At 40.6% G+C, this 27,245-nt stretch overlaps 1 protein-coding gene and 1 long non-coding RNA gene across 2 annotated transcripts in view; one reads left to right on the top strand and one right to left on the bottom strand.

Annotated features, from left to right (window-relative positions):
* FRRS1L (ferric chelate reductase 1 like) overlaps positions 1 to 19,085 on the top strand; it is a 25,378-nt gene extending 6,293 nt beyond the window's left edge. Inside the window, exons 2-5 of the mRNA XM_037493117.2 lie at positions 3,636 to 3,720; positions 6,083 to 6,221; positions 9,681 to 9,927; positions 12,531 to 19,085. Coding sequence (XP_037349014.1) covers positions 3,636 to 3,720; positions 6,083 to 6,221; positions 9,681 to 9,927; positions 12,531 to 12,703 — 644 coding nt within the window. The 3' untranslated portion in view covers positions 12,704 to 19,085. The remainder of the gene's footprint in view (positions 1 to 3,635; positions 3,721 to 6,082; positions 6,222 to 9,680; positions 9,928 to 12,530) is intronic.
* On the bottom strand, positions 12,018 to 27,245 carry LOC129144822 (uncharacterized). The gene is made up of 3 exons (XR_008549513.1): positions 27,176 to 27,245; positions 13,943 to 13,996; positions 12,018 to 12,074 (listed from the first exon to the last, which is right to left on the bottom strand). It is a non-coding gene; the product is annotated as an uncharacterized LOC129144822 (long non-coding RNA).

Below are 27,245 nucleotides of genomic sequence, written 5' to 3'. Positions count from 1 at the left end.
CCTGAAAATGTAAATGAATAAAATCCTACAATTTCCCTGGCTCCGAAACATTCAAGGGACAGCTAAATGCCAATGTTAAGCATTATTTCAGAAGACTGAAAAAAGAGGGAATGGACCCCAGTTCATTTTATGAGGATAAGATAACCTTATTTACAAAGCCAGAGCAGAATAGTATGACAAAGACAATTACAGAAGAGTTTTGTTCATGGAAATAAATACTTAAGTGCAACATTTTGCAGGAATAGAAAAATCGTATGCCAGGAAAAGATGAACCATAGAAAACGGAGGTGACAGCAACATAATTCAAGACAATATAATTAACACAAAACCTCAGGGGTAAGTAATGTTCCATATTGATAAAAGAAACAATCAGGCTAAATATAGCTATAACAATATAGCTTTCAAATAACATAAAACAGTAACTGGTGGAAATTAGTAGAGAAATATAAAATCAACATGTGCCATTGAACATACCATTCTTAGAACTGAAAAATCAAACAAAATTTAAAAGAGAAGACATGATTTGAATACACCGGTAATTCAAATATAGGATCCATAAATACAGAATCATATTCTTTTGAGATATGCAAGAAAGATCTGCTAAAATTGACCATGTGCAGAAAATAAGGAAGTCAGTAAATTGCAAAGAATCTACATAAAATGTTTTCTGACTACACTGAAGTAATATTTAAAATTAAGAAAAATGTAGGGGGAATCGCCTGTGTTTGGAAAGGAAAAACAAAATAACAATATCAAATAACCCATGGGGTAAAGAGAAAGTCATAAGGAAAATTAAGATGCATTTACAATGCCCATCAAAGCGTTGTCTGTCAGAAGAATTGAGAGGGAAATTTATGGTTTTGAGTATAATTATCAGAAAATACAGAAGATCGAAAACAGGTGAGCTAAGCATTCAACTCAAAATAAAAACAAAAATAATACAGAGCTGCATGAGAATAAATGAAATGGAAAACACACAAATGAGATGTCTACCCAAGCCCAAAACTGGTGTGTAGAATATTATTCATTCAAGAGTCATGACAAGTTTCACATTTACATATGTGGGTAGTTTAACAAAAAAAAATCATAGTGCAAATTACTAACTGATGTCATTTATGTGGAGTAAAAACATGCAAACTATCTATTTTTCAAGAACGCATATTTAAAGGTAAACATGCAGGCGAGAGGTGATGGGTTCGAGTGGATCTTTGCTGGTCTGCTCTGCTCAGGTGCTTCCAGATCTTGTGCACGGCTGTGGAGTGGCCAGCGTGGTGTGCTGTGGACTGTGGGGCGGGGAGACACTAATATACCTGTAACGGGAACTGTAGATCCAGGTTCTGCTGAAGGCATGTGGGGTTATTACCTTATAATCATACAAGAGTTTCAGGACAGTGGTGTTGGGAATATGAAGGGTATTTTGGGATTTGGTAGGAACGCACCCTGGATAGGCAGGCCCCATGTCCTGTAAGAGACTGGTAGAGGTGAGCTTACCCCAACTGCAGGTTGTCTGGTGTCCATTATTACTGATGTGCCCTTTCAGTTTATCACAGTAAAATGTTGCTTTTCCAAAATGTATGTGTCAGAGTGCACATTTTGTTAAAAGCGCCCTTCTTTTCAGAAGGATATGCACAAGATGCTCTAGACTGAGTGCCCACGTTGGGGAGGAAAAGGGGCATAAATGCATGTGTGACCCCAGGGCTCATGAATAACAAAGGCAGTTCTTGGGAAATTCCCAAGGATTAAGGTTGTCTCTCCTAGGAGCCAGGCACAAAGGCCAGTCACATTCTTTGCTATGCAACATCTTACAGAGGAAGAGGAAAACGTTACTACTAATGGATGCCCAATGCACTTGACAGCACAAGTTCTCATTCCAAGTATTAGAACCATATCAGAGGAAATGAGTGCTAGAAAAGTTTTAAGAAATAAATCATTTGCCATCTAATTTGATACATTTCTAAATGAATTTTGACCCAAACGGTTTCTTATTGGGTCTTAGAAAGCCATTCTTATAGAGACAGTCTTACCTAGTGGCTATTGGTTCTAAATCCAGTTTATAAAACTTATAGTCATAATCTAGTAGTAATAATAACTGACTGTTATTGAGCTGGAAATCTTATATGCCAATACATTATTTTAGAAGCTAGGAAGTGATAAGGAAAATAAGTTTGAAAAAATGGAGGAAGATGGGAAAACTGAGTCAGAAGCAACATTAAAAGATTGTCTTTGTCAGTCACCTTTAGAGTCTATAAAACAAACAAGTAAGTAGTCATTGAATTCCTGGACAGATATTTAATGAAAATTGGCCTCAGCATTGTGGTGAAAAGTAAGAGGGAGAACATACATCAACAGTAGCTCAATAAATATTAAGAGAAAAGCAAAAAACTCATCCAAGACAGTACTCAGCCTCTGATAAGTCAATATAGGCTTAATAGAAAATACATTTAAAACTAGAGAAAGAATGCATTTGACCCAATTACTTGAAGGTGATGAAAAACTGGGGCTTTCTTTTAGTGTGTGAGTAAGGGAAAGGGTAACAGAAATGAGCTGTACAGAACACAAAGGTGTGGAGCAGGAATGTGAGACCCAGTGACTTTTTTATAAAGTGTAATCTCATGAGACAAGATTAACAAAACCTTATTTTAAAGATATTACAGGGCCTCCCTTGTGGCGCAAGGGGTTAAGCACAGCCCTATGAAGCTATCTGCAGCCTCTGCTGCACGAGTTCGATACCGGCCAGCCAGGGAGCAACCCACATGGTGCAGCAGACCTGTCTTGTCTCGCCTGCTGCTCCCCTCAGCAGTGCATTTCAGTCAATCTGCCTGTTCTGGTCCCCACTCTTATCTCTGGTGAATCCTCTCACCCTCCCCCACCCCTGGCCTGTACCCTAGTTCAAAATAATGGCAAGAGAAAATAAAATAATTGTTAAAAGTTTATTTATATTACCTAATAACATGGTGATTCTGCTTACATATTTGGCAATCATTTATTCACTGTCCAGTGTCAAATACTATGCAGGGCAGAAAATACAAGGTGGATCATACATGGTTCCTGAGTGCATGGAATAAACAGCCTTGGGGAAAATATATTTGTCACAAACTGGAAGCACAATGCAGATGTCTCCTTCCATGTACCGTTTTATATTGATTTTATCTTGAAAGATACACAGCTGTTGGGGACAGTATGTTTTAAGAATTGAGACATGAAAATGTTCTATATATCTTAATGCAAAAAATGAAAGTTCAGAGAAATGGAAAAATCCTATTATCATGAATATAAATGGGAAAACTGCTATTATATACATAAATGTATCATTGTTAAGTATTTCTCTTACAGCATGTCTATTGTGATTTTCCAAACTCCCAGGGTACAATAGCCAGTGGTTATAGGACATTATGACACTTCTTACTGCCTCAGTTTCCTTACCTGTAAAATAAAAGCATTCTCAGTTAATACTTAACTCTGAAGATATATATGTAGCTTATAAAGATTATGATGACACTTCAATAAAAAATTTTCTGAGGCTCTGAACATTTCTAGATATATATATTTAAAAAAATTGTCAACATATTAAAAAAATATTTCACTGGAAAAGTTGCTACTGGATTTTCTAACCAATGTTTCTTCTTACTGCACAGGTTACCCTTTCCCTACTGCTCCTCCTGTGGACCCATTTGCCAAAATCAAAGTGGATGACTGTGGAAAAACTAAGGGATGCTTTAGGTTGGTAGACCTTCGAGTTGGATGACTTTAAGGCTAAGGCATTGGTTTTTTTCTCAAGGTAGTATTTAAATTGCGTGCATGTCATTCTAATCACAGACCTGTGCCCCTTCATAATTCCAGCAATGGTGTGCCTGTTCCTGGTGGCCTTCCCAGAGCTCAGTCTTAAGGTCTTAAGCTCTCACATGCCACTAGGCACTAGAATGTTCTTTTGTGGTCCTTCATTTCTGACTAGGCTGCCCTAGGCCCATGCATCTAACTACCTGGATGTATGAGGAAGAATCGTGTAATACAGGTTATGTCTGTGCTTAACAGGGACTGTGGGCGGGTCAGGTGATGACAGACATATCTAATAACCAATCCCTTTTCAAACAAAAGTCATGACTTATAGATGTAATGTACAATACTAACTAGTCAATAAGCACTGATGATTGTAGCTGGCTTGTTATGTCACATGTAATGAGTCCCTTCAGGATTATTAGCAGGGTTCTGTAAAGACATGTTAGGTTGGAGCAAGAAAGCAACTGTGCAGACAATGGGTCTCTTTTCTAACCAGCTCCACTTCATTGGCAAAGCCTCCTTCTCTTTGAAATCTTTATTTCCTGAAACAATTGTCCCTGAGTAAAGATTTGATGGTCACTTCATGGAAAGTTCTGATTTTTTTTTTTTTTGTTCAGTACTCAAAGTTTTGTTTGTTTTTTTTTAAAGATTTATTTATTTATGCATACAAGAACTGGGGTACAGGCCTGAGGTACAGGAGGTGAGAGGATTCAGCAGAGACAAGAGTGGGGAGCAGAGCAGGCAGATCTACTGAAATACAGGGCTGAGGGGAGCAGCGGGCGAAACAGTAGAGGTCTGCTGCACTATGTAGGTTGCTCCCTGGCTGGCCTGGTATCGAACTCATGCTGCAGAGGCTGCAGATAGCTTCACAGCGCTGTGCTTAACCCCTTGTGCCACCAGGGAGGCCCAGTACTCAAGTTTTAAGGAGAAAAAAATTGAACATCAGGGTTTCTCGGATTCCAGGGGCATTTCTAAGGAATAAGAAGATGTCCAGTAAAACTATTACTAAGGAAGGTAGCCAGCAGTGTGTAATTCTGGCAATTGAGGGGTCTTCTGAAGGGAAGGAATTTAGTACCTTGCTGGCTTCTTGGTGACTTGTTCGCTGGCCCTTGACCTCTTCTTTAGTTTTTCCTGCCCCTTTTCAGCTTTTTCACCCCAGTTCCATGCTGCCTTGAACTCACATCTCTTTCTGCCTGTTAAGGATATCTGTCAGCCTGGTGGCATTTGCCTCTGCCCCTGCTTGGTCAGCACCTGACAGCCTTATCCTTGTTTCTTCACACTCCTTCCATCTGAGCTTCCGTGGTGCACCCATTATTGTAATTTTCTGTCATGCTGAAAATGGTATAATACTGTGTTCTTCAAACTAGGGTTTGCCCATTCTTAAAGGAGCCACAAGTTCTCTGTAAGAAAACTGAAATTTGTGTTTTCATTCCAACGATGCTCCTTTGAAACATTGATGTGTTCCTAATCTGATTGTCTGGAGAACCACTCTCTACTGTTCCGTGCTTTAGTGTCTGATTTGTAATTGTATCGTAGTTCGTGTAAGTAGTTCGATAGAATAAAGCCAAATTTTAGAAATTAAGTCTGCATTTTTGCTCAGGGAGCACCAGATGAAGATTCATTTGGTGCATTTTTGCAGCAGTTCAAACAGATAAAAATCGAGGACAGTGGAGTCATATTTACTAGTAAGAACGTGCTCAAAGACCCTACAGAGTCAGACATACCACCTGACATAAAGCATGCCATATCATCTATCACATGGGTATTATGAATTTAAATGTTCCTAGTTTTGTGGTTTAATTTACATTTAATTTGTAAATATATATTAGTTTACTTACATCAAAATTTGTAGGTACAAAGAATCAGTATGCATTTAATTAACAAAAACAATCTATTACTTTGGAGAATTTTTTCCTTCTGATAGGGATTCAGAAACAGTTCAATAATAACTAATATCTTGATATGCTAATACAATGTAGAGAACACTAGTTGGGAGTTTTGGGACCCAGAGTCCTGTTGCAGCTCCTGACTGACTGTGCAAACTTGGGCAGGCTCCTCTGACTGTGCAACCTTGGGCAATCTCTGGAACTGGGCTTATATGTAGATAATATGGAGCAAGTCATCTCTGAGGTCCCCTTGAGTGAGACTGTGTTTTTGAGACCCAAAGTCACAGTGATCTAATTTAGCCTACAGTATTGCTTAGTCTTCTGTCTCATACGTAGAGACAGACATACATGTCTCGTAATGTATTTTGAGTAAGTGGATGAAGAAGAAGCCATGATGTCTGTTTGCATATATCCTATAGGTATGGGAAACCAGGCTGTAATGCAGAGACCTGTGACTACTTCCTCAGCTACCGGATGATTGGGGCCGACGTGGAATTTGAACTGAGTGCAGATACTGATGGTTGGGTAGCAGTTGGATTCTCTTCAGACAAGAAAATGGTAAGATGCAGATCATGCTAGGAGTTGATTTTTCTTTTTATTTTGCTGTGCTGATTTAGATTTTAAAGAATGGTTGTTTCTCTAAGCTACCGTGCCACTCTTAAATATTAGAAGCTAATTTCTGGCATTTGATTGTCTTTCGCAAAAAAGCAAAGCAAATGAATTAATGAAGGCACTGCAATGATTATATTAGTTATGCTCTCTGATTACAATAAAAAAAATTCTAATTTACACAGAGAAGGAGTTCCAGCAGTCCCTGGAACCCATATTCAGTAGTTATTTCCTGCAAAAAGAGCTTCCACAGCAACATGGCTGATAACACTAAGCATTTACTTCTTGCTTGCATGTGTGTGGATTGACTGGGGCTCACCTAGGCTAACCTTCAGTCCATGGGTTGAAATTAGTTATTTTTAATCATTCTAGGAGTAGCACATACCAAGTACTGTTGTTTTTATGGCAGAGACAAAAGAGCAAAGCCATCGAGGCTTATTTCAGAGACCTCTACTTGGGTCATACATGTTAATATTCCATCACCCAAAGTAAGTCACATGGCCAAGGCCAGAATGAAGGGAAGGAAGTGCACTAGCCCCTCTGCCAAGAGGCCCTGCAAAGACGTGGGTACACACTACTACTTCAGGGGAGCAAGACTTGGGTCTGGCAGTTTAGTCGTCCATAGTACCCCCCGGGCCAGAACACATCTGGACCTGAGAAAGGACTGGGCCTGAGCAGGCAGGGCATCAGGAACCCGGGCAGCTGTGTATCTCTTGCCTCTGCTTCTCTCTGTGTGCCTCTGCACGATCCTTCCCTCTTCTCTAGCCCTAGCATTTGCCACTTCACCAAGCCAGGGTGCTTTCCCAATAGCCAGAATGCCTCAGGCCTCTATACCTGTGCACCTGCTGCTGCTCTGTGTGCAGACCCTTCCTCTTCTCTTCGCCTGGCCTACTTTGAGGCACGTGTGGTAAGAGGAGGGCAGCTCAGACAGAGTTATAGCCATAGGGGTCTTGAGAAGTGCTCAGAATTTGGATATGTTTGAAGTCAGTACTGATGAGGTTCTCCAGTAGATTGGACGTGGGGTGTAGGTGGGGGGTAGAAAGAGACCAAGGAAGCAGTCCAAGCTGTCACAGCTTTGTTCTTTGAGAGGTCACCAGGAAAATGAGCTTCTGGTTCAGGTAGTAAGACAATGGGTCCAACTGGTAAGACCACTGGGTATGAATCTATGTCACTTACCTCCCAGTCAGCCTATGTAAATGTGCATTTGTACTTATTGTGTGGCTGTTAAGGTTAGAGGGCTCAGAGGAGTGGCTTTAAATGAGAAGCATTCAAATTTTATATTTGCTATTTAAAAGCCTTGTAAAATATCGGTCTCTCTTTTCTTCTATTTGTTCCACAAGAAACACAGTTGACATTTTTTTCAAACCCCAATGGATAAGTAAAGCAAAATGAAACTCCATTTTAATTGCTTTCAACTTCTTTTATAATGGGCTGCATTATTGGGTTTTTAAAATCAGACTTTGTTTTTCAGAGAAATTTTAGGTTTACAGCAAAACTGAATTGAGGGTACAAAGGTTTCCCATGTGCCCCCCAACCCCACACAAGCACTGTTTCCCCAGTCATCAGCATTCCTCAAACAGTGGGCCATTGCTATCATTAATGAATGCCTTTAAGTGTTTTAACAAAAATGTTCGTCTACAGATAAACTGCAAGGCTAGTGCAAAAGCTCCTACATAAATGCTTCATTTAGATGCACCATTGAGTACTTCTTTAATTGTAAAATATACATAGCATAAAATTTACCATTGTAACCATTTCAGTGTGTACACTGTGGTGGTGCTGATCCATGCACAGGGTGTAGCCATCACACTGCCTAGTTGTGGAGCTTTTTCATCGACAATAACATTTGGTAACACATGATTTGTCTCTCTCTACAAATACCACCTATCACTTTTAGAAAATTTTGGAGATGAAATCAAAGGTATTATGACACTTTAGCCCTAAATATTTAACCAGGGACCTCCTGAGATCAAGGACAGTCTCTCATTTTGCAACTTCTTAAGTTCAGGACATTTAACATTGATATGATAATATTGTCCAATATATTGTCCATTTTCAGATATTTCCAGTTGCCCCAGTATTGTTGTTGATAGAAAGTTTTGTTTTATGGCCTAGGGTTCTGTCTAAGAACACCAGTACCTGCCATGTGTCTTTAGTCTTCTTAATTGTGAAATAGTTTCTAAGCCTTTTTTTTTTTTAGTCATTCATGACATCAACTGTTCTGTTTTTGTTTTTGTTTTTGTATTTATTTATACAAGCACTGGATACAGTTAGAAGCGTGGGAGGGTGAGAGAATTCACCAGAGTCAGAGAGGAGAGCAGAGCAGGCAGACCGATGAAGTACACTGCTGAGGGGAGCAGCGGGCAGCAGGAGAGGTCTGTGCGGATGGAACCGGCGCTGCAGAGGCTGCAGGCAGCTTCGCACCCCAGTGCTCAACCGCTGTGCCACCAGGGAGGCCCATCAACTGTTCTGTTTTGAAGATTACCAACCAGTTTTTTTGTAGCATGAATTGCAATTTGTGGCCATCAGGTTACTTCCTTGTGATTATGTTAGTTTTTATGTTTTGGTAGAAATACAATATAGCTGGTGATGGATTCTCCTAACATCATTTTGGGAGGCATTCAATGTCAGCTATTCTGATGCTAACTTTGGTCACTTGGTGTTAAATCTTAATGACATTTAAAGTGAATTTGGGGGGCCTCCCCGGTGGCGCAGCGGTTGAGCGCTGGGTTGCGAAGCTGCCCGCGGCCTCTGAGGCGCCGGTTCGATCCCCGGCTGCTCCCCGGCCACTGGATTAGGGTCCCGCATGGCACACAGACCTCTCCTGCCGCCCGCTGCTCCCCTCAGCAGTGTACTTCGGTCCTTCTGCCTGCTCTGCTCCCCGCTCTGGCTCTGGTGAATTCTCTCACCCTCCCATGCTTTTTTTTTTTTTTTTTTTTTTTTTTTTTTTAAAGATTTATTTATTTATTTATTTATACAAGCACTGGGTACAGTCAGAAGCTCAGGAGGGTGAGAGAATTCGCCAGAGCCAGAGCAGGGAGCAGAACAGGCAGAAGGACCGAAGTACACTGCTGAGGGGAGCAGTGGGCGGCAGGAGAGGTCTACGCGCCATGTGGGACCCTCGCCCTGTGGCCGGGGATTGAACCGGTGCTGCATAGGCTGCAGGCAGCTTCGCAACCCAGTGCTCAACCGCTGCGCCACCGGGGAGGCCCCCTCCCATGCTTTTGACTGTACCCAGTGCTTGTATAAATAAACAAACAAATAAATGAATCTTTAAAAAAAATGTGAATTTGGGGTGCATTTCAAAATTACAGAGGTAACGGAATATATGTCTAGGGAAATTTCTTTCTAGCAGGTAAGATTGCAAAAGACAAAACTTTGACTTTTCCCTTCATCACTTTTCATTAGGGTGGTGACGACGTCATGGCCTGTGTCCATGACGACAACGGCAGGGTCCGCATCCAGCACTTCTATAATGTGGGCCAGTGGGCAAAAGAAATCCAGAGAAATCCTGCCAGAGATGAAGAAGGAGTTTTTGAGAACAATCGGGTCACCTGCAGATTTAAACGCCCCGTAAATGTTCCCAGAGATGAAACAATTGTCGATCTGCATTTGAGTTGGTATTATCTGTTTGCATGGGGTCCAGCCATTCAGGGTAAGCTTATGTTGTGACATCTGGGTCAAATGCCAGATATCACTGTATTTGTGTTCCTTATTTATTGGGCAAGAGATAATAGAAAGGAAAAAGGAGAGATGATCCTGCCTTCAAAAGGACTTATACACTTCAACATATAAATGGACAAGTTACACATGCGCTTAGCCAGAGCAGTACAAGAGTCTGTGATGAAACAGATTATCTGCCTGCTATATGTGGGATATGGGCTCTATTTAAGTCTCAGAATATCCTCATTTATAACGTACATGTCCTTGAGAGGACCTTCATCCTCACTGAAGAGAGATTAGGAAACTTGCTCAACAGCTAAAAAAGGAGGAACTAAAATTCAGTCTTAAATCTGTCTGACTGCAACATCAGTGAGTACTCATAACTCTTATGCTCCAAATAAAGAAACACTGAGCAGGAAAGCACTTCTGGAGATTCTCTAGAGATTGGCACTGAGTGTTTCATTGGTGCTCACTTTATGATTATTCCGGCAATCACAAATCCACCACATTATACTATAATTTAGCACATTAGTCCTCAAATTTTAATGTGCATAGAATTGCCTGGCTGTATCATTAAAATACAGTTTTTCATAGGTGTGGGGTGGGGCCTGAGAGTCTGCATTTCTAACAAGCTTCCTGGTGATGCTTTGGGTAGCCAGGCTCCTTAGCCTTTCCCCCCAAAAGACCCAAGGGTGTCTCGAGACCTTCTAGAGGCTGATAAAATCAAATTACACTGTGTCTTCAGCATTCCTCCTGGTTGATCAGCTTAATGGCCTGACTGAAAATGAAAGTGAATTCTTTGCAGGCCTTTTACGAGAACTCATTCTGGCTCCTGGTTGTGTCTTTTTTACTGTTGCTCATCAACTAATTGTTGCCTTGTCTGATCTGTTTTTTTCCCCCTTCTAATTGTTTCCATTGATGGTTCTGGAGATTTCATCTTTTACCTTTTTTTCCCCTTTTTGCCCATTCTAATTGAGAAAACATTTGGAACCCCATAGATTTGTGACACCTTTTCCACTTGCTTATTTCCCAGATTACCGGCAATAGAACTGCAATTATATCTTTGAGTACTTTCAGTACCCTAGGAAATAAATTATATCTCTGGAGAAATGAGCTTATATGGAATGATGTGGAATCTAACACTTGGGGTGTGCCTTCTTCTCAGTGGTAGCTGTATCTAGCCTTTAAATTCTGAACTGCAATTTCTTCATATCTAAAAAGGGCATGACAATAACATTAATTTCATAGGATTATTACAAGCATTAAATGAAAACCATGGCTGAAATTGCTTTACAGATTGGAAATGCTATACTTCAGAAGATCATTTTCTTGCATCTGTGGCATAAGACTTTAATGTTCAATCCCTTCCCCCTTTGCCTGATAAGCTTGCTCTGGACTTCTGTTGTTATTCTCACTGTCTCCAAACAAAACAGGCTCATTCCTACCCCAGATACAGGCTTGTGTTTTCTTTTTTCCTTTTCCTGAATGTCCTTCTAATAGCTACCCATCCTCTTAAGGTCTCTCAAAAGAAGATAAATTTTGAGCTAGAACTTGAAGGGGTACATGGGATTAGATTTCCCTCAAGGAAGTCAAGAACTGGAGGAACACAGTTAAGCCTAGGAGTCCATATAGGAGAGACCAGTGAGTGAGATTAGGTAGGAGAGATGACTGGGATCTGTTGAGAGAAAAATCTCATGCCAACCTGAGGAGTTAGAGCTGTGCTAACAGCAGCCGGCACGGACGCTGGAGCAAAGAATGGACAGCGAGTTTAGCAGTTTCCCTAACACACAGGATCTTTAAAACCCTCACTCTCAGCCCTATTTCCAAGGAGACCTTTGCTCCGAACTCATCTGCCTTAGTTTTCCTAACCCAAATTTTATCTGGATTATTTAGGAGGTCAGGCATCCTAATCAACTTCAGTTTAGAAAGCATCCTTTGCACAGTATTTCTCTCTTTTCACTTCTAACCAGCTTTAAAAAAAATGTTTCCTGTCCAAAGACTTGTTTGGTATCTTAATCCTCCTACTTTGTGTTACATTCCACCCTATTCTGCCAGACACACACACACACCCTTTCTTTACCTGAGCAGGTACACTTTATGACCCACAGACAATGAGGGAGGTTTCCACTTGTGAGGAGTCTAGTGTGTTCAGGAGTTGTTGATGATCCATATATAAAAGATATATTTGAGAAAAAAATTAGTAACTTGCCATTTGAAATCAAAATATTATTTTCTATTTAGTATTAATTAGATACAACTCACTAGCAACCTTAAAGATAGGAATTCATACAATACCAAGGAGCAGTCTTAAAACTGGATGCTGTGGAGCACCCAGTAGCATTGATCTGGTAAGTGTGCAAGTTCATGAGAACCAGTGTTTTTGGATAAACTTAACTAATTTTTATATTCTTTCTTAATGTACAATTATAGAAAATCCTGATAACTGATCGCTGATTCAAAATCCTTTTAATCATGACTTATGTATTCAACATTGAAGACATTCAGCATTACTTAGTTCTTCTGTTGTGTGCATCTATCATTACAAACCTGTGCTTTTTTTCTGTCGCCCTCTTCCTTTTTCTTTCTTTCCTAAAGGCTCTATCACCCGACATGATATAGACTCACCGCCCACTTCAGAGCGTGTTGTGAGTATTTACAAGTATGAAGACATTTTCATGCCATCTGCTGCCTATCAGACCTTCTCCTCTCCGTTTTGTTTGCTTCTCATTGTTGCCCTGACTTTCTACTTACTGATGGGAACCCCTTAACTACAGCCACGAAGCCAACGCATTATGGATGAGAAAAGTCTTTGGTATAAAGTATTTTTAAAGAATATGCAGTATAATTTCAACTTCTATTATTCAAAAAAAAAAAAGACTCATACATTTTCAGTTTTTTTGGAAGAAAAGGCAGGCTTCTTTTCTCATCTAAGAAGATGTTTAATAATGATGCCATACTTTTGGAATATGCTTTAAACTTTTCTAAGCACTTTCAAATGTGTTTTCTTATGTGAACTCACACCATTTCTGAGTTGGCATCTTAATGGGATTTGAGACCCAGGAGAACTGTCTTTTTTATGAGCACATGCTAATTAGCCTTGGCTACACCATCGGATAATGCCGAGGGCAGAGAAAGAGCAAGGTGTAGAAATCATGGCTCTAGATAACCTTCACTCTTCCAATCACACCACCAAGAGAGTTATTTGGTGAATTGCTAAGAAGAATGTCACTGGATAGCCTGGATATCCCTAAGTGCACAATCTTTTAGGCAGAAGATCTTTCAAAATCTATGAACCATAAATGCTTTTGGCTATTTACACAGTGATAGGGAGAATGGGAGAAACTACAATGATGTGGAAATAGTTCATATTTATTTGAAATGAGAAAACCTTTTTTAATGCTGTTTGGAAAAGGTAGAAATGAAATTGTGAGTGTTGCTGAAAATGTAAAATTAGATTAATGATAAAAACATGGGCCTATTTTAGCAGTTAGAATGTGGATTCTTCTACCACTATATTTTATAAACCAAGGTATTCACCCATGGTGACAGCTAATTCTGTTGTCACAGTCAGCATACACTAAATATTATTAAATACATATTATAATAGGCAAATCACCTTAATAAAAGTTTAAGTCATTTTGATAGCAAATAAACATTTTTGGAAATTTGGAGTAGAAACTTTTTAAAGATGAGGCTTTTTTCCTCTTAATTAGAAAATGGGAAGTGACCCTTAAAGTGAATTCATATCAAGTGAGTATCCATTCAAAGTGTTCAGTCATTGATCATAATGACTTGACCTCATGCATTTTCTTTTTTAAAGGAACCCAGGTGTTCCTGTGTTCCAATGTCTGCGCTAACAGCTCATTTAAAGGAAAAAAGCCTATGGGCATAGTCACACACATTGTAGAGTTCCAGAGTCATCTTGCTTGCTCCCAGTGCTTTTACACTGGCTTCAACTTGGAGGTTTTGTTATTAAACATCACTGGAGGCTGATTTCTAATACCAACCTTGGAATTCATGCGGGGTGACCGTCCTCCTGTGGGAAGAACGTTCATATTCTTCTGGAATTAAACAAAAATAATAAAATAAGGAAACAAGGCAATAGGTAAACATTGAGTGTGACATTGCACAGTTGACTGAGAGCATCTGAGTGAAGCAGGAGAAATAATCCTCATTGCAGATGCAGAGAAGTTACCTAACATCAGGTGAGCAATGGTACTGAGAGGACACGAGCCACCTGGTTCAGGTCTCCACCTGACCATCATGGCCGGGTAACTCAGCCTTCCAGTCATGGCTGAGGATGGTCGGTGAAGCCCCTTCTAGGCTAGAGTGGTTGTTCAGGAGTGAGGATACTGAGTATGCAGGCACCCACATTGTAAATAAGAAAGGAAATATTTTTATATTTCACTCTTTGTGTACAATATTTCAGGTATAAATAGGCTAAAAGTAAAGAGAAACTTCAGCTTGTCTCTTTTGCAGGCAGGGAAGGAATAAATGAATGAAATTTTCTTTCTGCTTACTTTTCACGTACATTTCAAGTCAAGCTAATTTTTTCACCAATTGTTTCTATTCCGATTACCCGTTTTGCATATTTGTGCTTAGAATTTTCAATTACTTCTTTTTGCCATTAAGGTAAAATGCAAACTATTTTCATCACCTCCAATATCATCTTTTGACACCGCTGCTCATTTTTTATGTCCCAGCAAAACAATTGCTCTCGGTTCTTTGAACCTGCTTTCTCACCTCTCGCGGTGTTCCTTGTGCCCAGACACTGCACACTAACTGCTTGCTGAACTCCAACTAATCATTCAGATCACAGCTTACCTATTTCTTCCTCCAACCCCCTGGACAGGGTAGGTTTTAGGTCTCTGGCAAATGTTCCCATAGCACACTGGATATCCCTATCCTGTTACTCATCACACTTTACTGTCACTGGTAAATCATTCTCCCTGCTAACTCCCTAAACAGGAACCTTTTCTTCTTACCCATCACTGTAACATATACTACCACCTAGTAAGTGATGTCAACTTGGTGAGGTGTTGGGTTCAGAGAGTGGGGTCCTTGGATTACCTCTGATAAATTTCATTAGAGTTCCCCTTGCAGCAGCACATGATGAGTTTCCCTGTGAGGCAAAAACTTTTGTTTATATCCAAAAGGGCAGGCTTATTATTTAAAAAAAAAAAAAAAAAGGAAAGGAGAAGACACTTGTACAGACACAAGTGGGCAGAAAGAACTGCCTCTAAAAGGGACAGGTTTGTTAAAAGAGATGCCTACATAGTCACAGGTGGGCAGGAGAGCTATGTTTGGAAGGGACGGGCATGTTCTAATGTAATCTTTCCGTGGGGAAGGTGTTCCTTTCTATGTGGAATTGTTAACTGTTAGGTTAATTACTTCTATGGCATGACTAGATAGGTCTGAAGAGGATGGTGATTCTCCATAATGGTCCTTAATCTATATTCCTTCATCTCTGTTTCACACCTGTGGGTGTTTTCTAAAGCAGCCTTTTACACTGGCCAAAAGTTCCACATCCTCTCTTCCCAGCCAGGCCTAAAGATTTTTCATTTCTATAGCTAGTTATTTGATGATCTAAATCATCTTTACCCTCACTTCCAGTTTCCGGTCTTGTCATGCCACCTTTCCAAATTTTCTACTCTAAACCTTGGTCAGTGAGGACTCAAGAAAACATCTGTTCAATGAATAGAGAAATGAAACTACCTGTATGTCAAGTTTGTTTTGTTCAGAAGGATTGTGTTTCATATACACTGCCAGACTGGGCAACTTTTTATACTCTTTCACCTCTGATCAAGCCATAGCCATTCCTTTAGCAAATACTGAGCTCTGACTTTTGAAACATAAACGGGAAGATCATTAGTAATGATGCTGTCTAGTTTTGTAAAACATAGCTGACATTTTTAATATCATTGCTCAGAAATAGGAATTAACAGACCGTGGATGCAGAATAGCATTTGACCATGTCAGAGAATCATCAGTTTATAGACATGCTAATGATGTTAAAATCTGTAGACTTCAATTTTATTCATTCTTACTCAATATAAGAGAATCAACTTCTATTTTATCTCTGTATTCCATTTTCTAACAATGTACTTGTTACAGGGAGATGCCAATCAGAGTATTTTTGTAAAATGCCCAAATGGAGTAATGCTACTAGCTAAATGCATTCAGTGCTGTTCTAAGCACATTACATGGATTAACTCACTTAATCCTCATGACAACCCTAAGAAGTACATTCTATAATTCCATTTCATAGATGAAGTAACTGAGGCAAGTCATTTAGCATAAATTACCACTGCTGGTAAGTTTGTAGAGACCATTTTATCCAATGCCCTTATTTTAAAAGGGGGCAGCTGAGACTTACGGAGGTGATATGGTTACCCATACATTCATGTCTTCATGCACATTCATTAAAAGGAACCCATTATTCACATTCAAATTAGTTCCCTTCCCCTTTAGTAATTAATTTACAATAAATAAGGGGACTGTTTATAGTTATATTTAGGGAAAGGGACACATTTCACTTGCTATCAACTTTCTTCTCAAAAACATTTTAATTACTTTACCAGGCATTTTCGTGCTTTCAATATTTTTTTTTTCTCCCAATAGACAGAGTGAATAAGCCGGGAAGGATGTATTTGTCTTAGTTAATTCTTAAAAGTGACCTGCCTGAAACCCAGGCCCTCTAATGTGGAACCCAGCGCATTCTTGTTACTCCACTGTGGTGTCAAAGATAAGCTTATAAGTATGATTTTAGACAAAGTACAGGAACAATATCTAATTATCTGAAGTTGGCTTTTGTCATTAAGGAAATCAGAAAGTTTGGACAACTCAGGGGTGGATTTCCATCCCAGATGGTTTTCACTACTTGTTCTGTAATTAAGCTTATTGTCTGTGTTCAGGTACCGACATTACCTTAGAGGCTGGGAGTGAATCTTGGTTCCGGCCAAGGGGTCAACAAACTTTTTTTGTAAAGGGTCAGATGACAAATATTTTAGCCTTTGTAGTTTCTGTTCCAGCTGTTCTGTTGTAGACAATATATAAACCAACAAGCATGGCTTTGTTCCAATAAAATTTAATTGACTTTGAAATTTAAATTTCATACAATTTTCATGGGTCACAAATATTCTTCTTTTGATTATTTTTATAAAATCTTTTTCAAGGGTATGAATAATTCTTTGGCTTCACAGGCAGCAGGCTGGTTTGTTCTGTGGACTTACTCTTCTTTTTTATTTTTTAAAGATTTATTTATTTATGCATACAAGAACTGGGGTATAGGCCAGAGTTGTGGGGGGGTGAGAGGATTCATCAGAGACAGAATGGGGAGCAGAACAGGCAGATTAACTGAAATACACTGCTGAGGGGAGCAGTGGGCGAGACAGGAGAGGTCTGTTGCGCCATGTGGATCACCTCCCCAGCGGGGGATAGAACTCATCCTGCAGAGGCTGTGGACAGCCTCAGAGTGCTGCGTCTTAACCCCCTTGCACCACCAGGGACGCCCCGTGGACTTATTCTTGACCAAGGAACCATCAGGAATTTGTTACAGGAAATTAGTACTTTATAAATAAATTAGAGTTAATTTATTTTTCTTTTGATAACGGCATTCCCAGGTAGTTACCATCTAGTATATTTTTCTGATGCCGATGCAAAACAAGCACAGTAAAGTCAGAGCTGGCTAGGCAACAGTTTTGTTTCACATAAACTGTGGCCACGGTGAATATCTTTTACCACTGTGCTGCTCATTATGGTGGAGATTATAATATTTCTGAGTAATTTATTTCCCTGTTAGACATTTTTTTAAAGTTTTATTGAAATCTGCTACACTATGGGGGTGTTTTGCACATGTGACTATGGTTTCTGCCTGTGTATTGTATTGGAAAACTGAAGGCCCCTGCAATAGGTCCAATGCTGAGATGTGTATACTTTGCTGTATATAATTGTATGTCCTGGTTCTCTAAACAGAATTGGTTATGTTTAGTGAATATTTTGATCACTCTCATGTGCTTGTACATATATGTATATTTGTATATACATGATGAGGCGTGTATTTATACATGGGTGTCTATATGTATATACCATGACCATTTGACGGTCTTTGTTGGGACTGTTTCTGTTTCTGATATTTTGAAACTTTAAAACCCAAGAGAAAAAGAAACTTGTGCGTGTTACAGGCAAAACCACTCTTGAGTTTATATAATTTAGTTTGTAGAAAGGATTCCTGGATCCTTCACAAAGCCTTGCCTCCTCCATTTGACATTAATGAGTTGTTAAGGACGGATTAAGTGTCACTGTTGGATTTGACTTTTCTATACTGTTAGTTAAGAAACTGAGGCTAGTGTTCACTGAGTAAGTGGCATGTTGATGCAACCTGTATATGTTTTGTGTTTAATTAGATTTCTTAGTTATTCAATTTTTAGTTTCAAGTTGGACTTTGTTGTTTTATATTTAATAGATGACTTAAGTATCAATTCTTTTTCATGAAAATAGTGGCTATGCTAATGTGATTTTAGATAACTGAAAATTTAAGCAAATCATCAAGCTCTTTGGGATTTTTCACTTAAAATTTACTGATGCTTGACTAATATTTTCAGTTTCCCCCTGGATAGTTGCTGTTAGGTAAATAGCTGTTCAGTTCCATCCTTCTAGAGAGGAAGTGGTTCTCTAGGGTTATGGGGGGCTGCGGTGGTTGTGACTTTCATCCAGGTCACTGGAGCAGTTACCATTTCATCACATAGAATGTCCTGGTCACCTGGAAGTGTGAGTGCAGCTTCTTCACATGCCTTATTCCCACAGATGTGCTGATATGCTGGAACAATCTGACTCCAGGAGTATTGATATACTTTTTTGAGACTGCAAAATACTATTTTATAAAAACAATGCCTTTAAATAGACATTGATGGGTTATATTTGTTTTATAATAATTGTGTAAGTAATGTTCAATTGTGATTGATTTTGAGAATTATGTATATTTATAAGCCTGTACTGTGTGAATTTTTACTCTAAGATATGTGGTACCTTACTAATAAAGATACACATTTCTATTTACATAAAATAATCACAGCAATATTCTTAGATTTTACCTAAATGATCATTCTGTCCATTTGCCATCACAAATACTTTTACCTATAGAGGATTATGTTATAGTTAGACTATATTAACTAGATTTAAACTTTAAAATATAAATTCTCAACATGGTTTGAAATTCTTCCTGTTGATGTAATTAAAGTTAGTTTATAATTCCTTATTGCCTTGCCCTGGTGTATTTTTCCTTTTCTGTTTATTTGTTTTACATCCTTTCATCAGTAAAGTTTCCTTGAAATTCACAGACACTGGAGAAGATGACAGCCTTTCTGTCTGACAAGAAAATCATGTTGCAGTAGCAGGTAAAAATCCTTTTAGAGAAACAATTTGCAAAATAAATTTGCATTTATGGTTTCAATTTAATAGCTTTATCAACCAACAAATGAAGGCCTATAATCCCATTTAAAGTGTATTACTTGGTTAATAGCGCATAGCTAGCTCCAAGAATTTCAATTAAGAGCCTTTATAAGTAGCTATATCATATTGTACCTTAGCAATAATTAGAGCTTATGAATTTGTCACAGCTTTATGAATCATCAGGGAGGTATGGAAATTGCAGAATGTAATAGTTGAGTTTTTGGTACCACTGGGGAGTAGTTTAGAAGATCATGGAATGGCATATAAAGAATTAGGCATCACCATGTTCTGCTGTGTAGATTAATCCTCACACATACACCTTCCAAAACCAAACATTTTGTCAGGTTTTTATATTATAGGTGTCTGCTGTGGGATTTACTTATAGTATCCTCAGTGGGTAGCCCAGCAATTAGACTTGACGCTGGCTGATGTCTGCCTTAGTTCTTAGAGCTCAGTCGCAGGTGCAAAGACCAGGGGATAAGCTGTAGGAAGGGGACATGAAAGTCACCTACATCTCAGGCAAGAACCTTTAACCTCCTGTTTGTTCATTCATTCATTCAATAAGTATTTACTGGGACTACAGGAAGTCCAGCCCTTGATATCTACCCAAAAAGGCTCAAAGCAAATTGGGGTCAGAAACATAAACACCATGACAATACCTTTTGATGACTGCTGTGGAAAGGGAATCCACGTGTGGTACAAACCTGCAGCAGGGATCCTCACCCAGCCTGGGGCAACCAGGAAAGCAGGGGGTTATATTGAAGCTGAATCTTAAGGAGTGGCAATCTTAAGAGTGCCATCTCCAAGAGAGGGAAGAGCAACAGTGAAGAAAGATCAGCAGAATGTTGGGGAACCATTGTCAAAACTTACCCATTTCCTATTCCTGTTGTAAGAAGTTACCATAAATGTAGTGTCCTAAAACAACAGAAATTATTCTCCTGCAGTGTTTGAGAAGTGAATCTCACAGAGCTAAAATCAAGATGTTGGAAGGTCTAGTTCCTTCTGGGAGCTTTAGGGGAGAGAGTCCTTCCTTGCCTCTCTAGCTGCTGATAGCTATTGGCATCCCTTAGCCTGTGGGCTCCTCACTCCAATCTCTCTGGCTCCCTGGTCAGATATTTCTCTACTGCAGTCTAACCTCCCTCCTGTCCTCTGGCAAAGATATTTGTGATTACATATAAGCTCTACCTGTATAATCCAGATTAATCGCCTGGGATAAAGCCTCAAATTCCTTAATTTAATCACATCTGCAAAGTGTATTTTATTATGTCAGATAACTTCACAAGTTGTTGGGCTTAGGACCAGGATAACTTTGGGGGCCATTATTCTTGCCACTAAACTGCTGGAGGATAAAGACGAGGCGAGGAAGTAGGGAGTAGGGAGAGGTGAGGAAGGGTGAGCAGGCTTCATAGAGGGACTTGCAAATCATAGTAGAGTTTCCCACAGGTTAGGAGACTAGAAGTTTATGCTGGTGAAGATGTGGAGAAAAGGGAACCCTCCTATACTGCTGGTGGGAATGCAGACTGGTCCAGACCATATGGAAAGCAATATGGAGGTTCTCAAAAGATTAAAAATGGACCTGCTATACAACCCAGTAATTCCACACCTAGGCAGTACCCCCAAAATTCAAAAATAGTAATTTGAAAGGAAATTTGCACCCCCATGTTTATTGCAGAGCTATTTACAAAAGCTAAATGATGAAAACAACCTAAGAACCCCAAAACAGATAAGTGGACCAAGAAGATGTGATATATACACACAGTGGGATATTACTCAGAGATCAAAAAGGATGAGCCCATTTGTGGCAACATGATGGAGCTGGAAGGGATAATGCTTAGAGAAATAAGTCAGAAGGAGAATGGTAGGTGCACTGCAGTGGCAATACCTAATGGGAGGCTGTGACCTTAATAAAATTAAATAAATAAATAAAAGTTTATGCTCAATTGACAGACGGAGAAACCAGTTAGATGCTATGGTGACATCGGTATACAAACCAAGAGTGTACAAACAAGTGATACTTAGGATTCCAAGCCCACATATTTGAGTCTCAAGTAAAGATCTTTTATGAATAAAGAGGGATTAGTCTGGCCAATTTGAAATGAATCCACCATTTTCTGGTTTTGTCTTGCTGTGAATGGCAGCAGAAGGCTGGTTATTTATACACTGGGGTGACTTCAGCCTTAGTTTGAGTATATTGGTGGGAGTAAAGCCAAGGAAGAGGTAGACTAAGAATTCCAAAATCTGATCCCTAACTTTCAAACTTCAACTGTTCCCGATAAAATGTAAGTCACTCCTGCAAAGATGAAAAGGCACCCATGAAGGAAACTGAAGAACCGGTTACTTTCTGGACAGTCCACTCTGGCTTTCAACCCATACTTGTAAATCACAAAATTTACCTTGCAGATGTCCATCCTCCTTAACAAACTTGGTTGCAAACTTTAAAACAAAGTCCCCCTCTCCCTCCAAAGAACTGCCCAAGCTTCTTTCTATTTATCTGGCCTTCTCCTGAGTATGTGAGCCTTAGTTGGGTCGATTGAATTGCCTCACTAAACTTTTCCAGAGCTAGTAAAACTGTCTTTGTTGATATGGCCTACAATGTCAGCTGCAGCTGGAGGGCACAGAGCATTGGACAGGAATCTGGAGGCAGAAAAGATTACATTCCACTCAGTGAGCCGGCTCGACCTGTAACTGTAAGTAGGGGTCATGTGTCCCAGTCTGCAGAGAGGAGGTAGAAGGGGAAGTTCCGAGGGAGTTAGGCAAGACCTGGTGGTATCAGACTTGTTTGCGTCAGTTGTCCTTCAGTCATTGAAATAAAAATAATAGAACAATAAAACTCAATGATTCCCAAACTCTTCCTCTAGATTGGTCATCTTCTGCCAATTGTAGCCAATTGTTTTAGTCTGCCAATTGTAGCTAGTATCAGACACTATTGTAGCTAGTATCTGCCAATTGTAGCTAGTATCAGACACTTTCCTATTAGTAGGAAAGGCAAACAAGTTTCATCGTGCGTGCCTGCTTTGTTCACTTAGTAAAGGTTCCTTAGAATATTCTGCTGAGGAGGATTTGAGGTAGTATCTGGGCTCAGTGGTTAAGAGTTTGGTGATTAACAATGTCTGCCATGGATTTAGCAAGGGAAGTGGTAACTTACATTTGGAATCTGAATGCATCTCTTTTTGATTATATTTTCACTGGCCTTCTTCCTGACTTACCACTTCTTTATGCGTGATATATACATTCCATTATAAGCACAGGACTTTGTGCAAAGTAGGTAGGTGCTCAGAACAACTCAGTAAATGTTTGCAGGAATACTTGGAGTTCCTAACAGAGATACGATGTCCTAGAGAATCCTCTTTGCCTGTGTTTTATCTCTGGAGCTGTTGTCCTGCTACCTTGGGAGTCTGTGGTCATGTATTGCTATTTGGGAAATGCCTCTTGGCTTCTCTAGGACACAAGACTGACCCCAGGACACAAGAGAGAACTATCAGGTTCTCAATATGTCCCAGGCACAGAACTTCATCCTCACAGTAACCAGTGATGGAGGTATTACCATCTTATCAGCCAGAAAGCTTTCTGTTGCAAGCATAAAACCCAACTAAATCTGACTAAACTGATTAGGAAATTCATTGACGCATAAAATAGGAAGGCCAACAACCACATGATCCCAGGGTCAGCTTGATCCACTATTCTGAATCCATTTCACCATCACTGTATCCTGGATATCCATGGAGGGTGTTCTACCCAAAGGTCATTGGAGTGAGTTACTGTGTGGGGCCAGCAAAGAAATACCTGAGTAGCCTTGCACTGCAGAGGGAATATCAAAAAGCTACGTCCTGTGGGCCAGAGATTTGAGTGGACTGGTTATGTCCTTCTCAAATTTAGTTTGTAGGTCTTATGTCCTAGTATCTATCTTAATATTTCTCTGCTCTGAACCCTAAGAGGCTGTTGGTTTTTTTTTTTTAAAGATTTATTTATTTATTTATACAAGCACTGGGTACAGTCAGAAGCGCAGGACGGTGAGAGAATTCAAGAGGCCAGAACGGGGAACAGAACAGACAGACTGACTAAGTAAACTGCTGAGGGAAGAAGCGGGTGGCAGGAGAGGTCTGCGTTCCATGTGGGGCCCTTGCCCAGCGGCCGGGGATCGAACCGGTGCTGCAGAGGCTGCGGGCAGCTTTGCGACCCAGCGCTCAGCCGCTGCACCACCCGGGAGGCCCCTAGGAGGCTGTTTAAGAGCTGTTTCTTAGGAAGAAATATGCACAGTGTTTCAATATCATCCCTGGAAGGAAGCACAAATGGGTGTTTTATTTTATGACTGGAAACCTCTCATTCACTCACTTGCTCAGCAAACATTTAGCAAGCATCTCCTCTGTATTATGAGTGTCCTATGGTGTAAAAGGTGCTAGGAACACAGAAATGAAGCCAAACCATGTCAATCATGGACTTGGTCTGCAGTGGTGTGTAGTCATAGAGGGATGAGCTAAATCCTATGGAACCAGCCTTTTGTAAGGTAATACAAACATTTATCTAGTTAGATCTAGTACTTCAGCCTTCATTTCTATTAGAGTTCCATTTTTTTAAAAAGATTTATTTATTTGGGCCTCCCCGGTGGCGCAGCGGTTGAGCGCTGGGTTGCGAAGCTGCCCGCAGCACCGGTTCGATCCCCAGCTGCTCCCCGGCCACCGGAGGAGGGTCCCACATGGCGCGCAGACCTCTCCTGCCGCCCGCTGCTCCCCTCAGCAGTGTACTTCGGTCCTTCTGCCTGCTCTGCTCCCCGCTCTGGCTCTGGTGAATTCTCTCACCCTCCCGCGCTTCTGACTGTACCCAGTGCTTGTATAAACAAATAAATAAATAAATAAATAAAACATGCCTCTATTAAAAAAAAAAAAGATTTATTTATTTATTTATACAAGAACTGGGGTATAGTCAGAGGCACAGGAGGGTGAGAGAATTCACCAGAGACAGACTGGGGAGCAGAATACACAGACGGACCGAAGACACTGCTGAGGGGAGCAGCAGGCAAGACAGGAGACGTCTGCCACACCATGTGGGTTTCTCCCCAGCCAGCCGGGAATTGAACCTGCATTGCAGAGGCTGCGGACCACTCCACAGCGCAGCACTCAACCCGCTGCACCACTAGGGAGGACCCTAGAGTTCTATTCTTAACTAGAAATCCTGCTGAGATCTGTCAGTTCTATTGTTTTTGGTCATCAGAACAGTTTTGGCATTTTGCCTCTCATTGAGACTTGGAAGCAGAACACTATGACAGAGCATTTTTGATTTGTTGAGCTAGGATCCAACGCAATTTAGGCAACATTACTCCTGACTTGTCATGTGCAATGCATACACATGTCAGTTTTTGTTTGTAGAGCTTTTGTTGTGTAACATGGGAGCTTTCATTTTGTAACTAGAGGAAGAGAGCTCAGTCTTTGGTTGGAGGAGGACAGAGGGGATGGTTTGGTCTTTGTTCTTTCATTCACTCTTTGGATGGACTTTGAGCCCCTGTAATTAAGGCAGACATGGAAGGAAGTCTTCATGAGGAGTGTTATAATACACTGGGCCCAAGTGATGTGTTTTAGGGCTTGGGTGACAACAGGGCACAGAATCAGTAAGTCAGAGAGAAGGGCTTCCTTCCCCATCATGGAGTGGAACCCAGCTCTGCTTGGGTTTGGGAGTATCCAGGATCAGGAGAGTATCACAAGCACTGGCAGTCTTATGAAGGGTATTGGACTCATTGGAGCTAAGCTGTGTGGGCAGCAGGTGGTTTTGCTGGTTCACTCATGTTGGTTGGGTTTATGTAAGTCACCCCCTTTGGGACACTCTAGAAATAACTCAAACTTTTTGGGAGGGAGGCTGGGACTTGTTCTTACATAATGGGAGCTTGACTCGTGTAAAATGTATACTGAAAGCAATTGGGACCATAATTTGTAATCCTAATCTCTGCATGCCTGGAAAAAGAAGTTAAACAAAGCAAAATGTAGAACAACTGAAGCAAAATATTTACAGAGTCAGAGTCCAAAGACCACTTGAAAAACGGAATGTGGCCTGACACCCAAAACATGATATGGAAAGAATTATTTTTTTTCTTTTTTACTGAATGCCCTTGTTTCCCAATCTTAGCAAGCAACATTTTTCTTTAACCTGGGAATTGAATAACAATCACTTTATATTTAGAAGAGAAACAAGAATTATGTCAAAATTAATATAAAAACTTCATGAAAACAGAAAAGGGTTAACCTGCAGGGCTTTGAAGCATAAACACACTGAGTACTAAATAAAGGCTCTCTCTCTCTCATTTGTTCTTTTTTACTTGCCTGCCTGTGACTTTCTTTCTTTCTCTTCTTGCCTCCTCCTCCTCCTCCTTATGTTGTTTCAGATATATTAGGAATAGTAGGTGTGAATCCCGGACCTTTCCAACAGGAGAACAGAAGGACTTTGCATTGCTCCAGAACTTCCTCTTTTTCTCAGAACCCTGAGACAAGGGCTTCTATTTTTATCGTTCCCATTGACAGGGAGGAAATGGCTTTTGGGGGCTTAATTGACCTGACCCCAGGTATCAAAAAGAAATGAGCAGCTTGAAACTCTGATCTAGAGCTCTTTCAGGATTTTAGATTGCTCCCACACCCACACTTGCCCCAGATATGAATACACACAGTGGGCACACATTACAGTCGTGTGAGGAACTTTAAAAATTGTCATGGGGTCCCTTGTCAGAATTAACATAGTAGGTAAGAGTATAGACTTAGATGCCACACTCTTTAGTTTGAATGGTCTGCCACTTACTAGTTACAACGTTGGCAAGGTATTTAACTTCTTTGTGCCTCAGTTTTCCTCTTTATAAAATGAGGACAGTAACACCATCTTCGTTGTAGGTTGTTCTTGGAATTAAATAAGTTAATACAACTAGGCAGTTAGAACAGGATCTGCCATTGGGTAATCTATTTAAAATATCCCAGTGCAAACACTTTGAGTGTTTACGAAATAAATCAATAGGGCCTCCCCGGTGGCGCAGGCGGTTGACCGCAGCGCTGTGAGCTAGCTGTCCGCAGCCTCTGCAGTGCCGGTTCTATCCCCGCCTGCCTCGGAGCAACCCAATGGCGAGCAGACCTCTCCTGTCTCCTGTCTTGCCTGCTGCTACCCTCAGCAGTTTATTTCGTCTGTCTGTTCTGTTCCCTGCTCTGTCTCTGGTGAATCCTCTCACCCTCCTGCGCATCTGGCCTGTGCCCCGGCTCTTGAATAAATTAAAAAAAAAGAAGAAGAAGAAAAAAAGAAAGAAATCAATAAAAATGAACCCGGGTCTCCCTGGTGGCCAAAGGGTTAAGCACCGCACTATGAAGCAATCAGCAGCCTCTGCAGCGCGAGTTCCAGCCCCTGCAGGCCAGGGAGCTACCCACATGGCATGGCGACCTCGCCTGTCTCACCCGCTGCTCCCCTCAGCGGTGTATTTCAGTCAGTCTGCCCGTTCTGCTCCCCACTCTGTCTCTGGTGAATTCTCTCTCTCTCACACACACCCGCATCTCTGGCCTGTACCCCAGCTCTTGTATGCATAAATAAATAAATCTTTAAAAAAAGTAAAAAAAATAAATAAAAAGGAACCCAGGAGTCGGCCTTTCATGCGTAGTCCCCCACGGGATTCTAGCGTGCAGCTTGAGTTTTCAGTCGGTGAAGGCAGTATCTCTTTTAGGATTTCGCCTTCCGAAAAGCTGACTTTAACCAAGGGGTGAAAGAAACTCCCCCCCCCCCCCCCCCCCCCCCCCCCGGCCTCCTGCAAGACATTGAGCCCAGAAACCTGTTACCTGGAGTCTGCAGGAACCAATAAAGGGAGCCCGGGGATGAAGGAACTCGCCTAATGCTCTCTGGAAGTTG

This window comes from Talpa occidentalis, unplaced genomic scaffold (genome assembly GCF_014898055.3).
Source record: "Talpa occidentalis isolate TD23 unplaced genomic scaffold, MPIMG_talOcc4v2.1 talOcc4.7, whole genome shotgun sequence".
NCBI lineage: Eukaryota > Metazoa > Chordata > Mammalia > Eulipotyphla > Talpidae > Talpa > Talpa occidentalis.
This window is presented reverse-complemented; position numbering and strand designations above follow the sequence as displayed.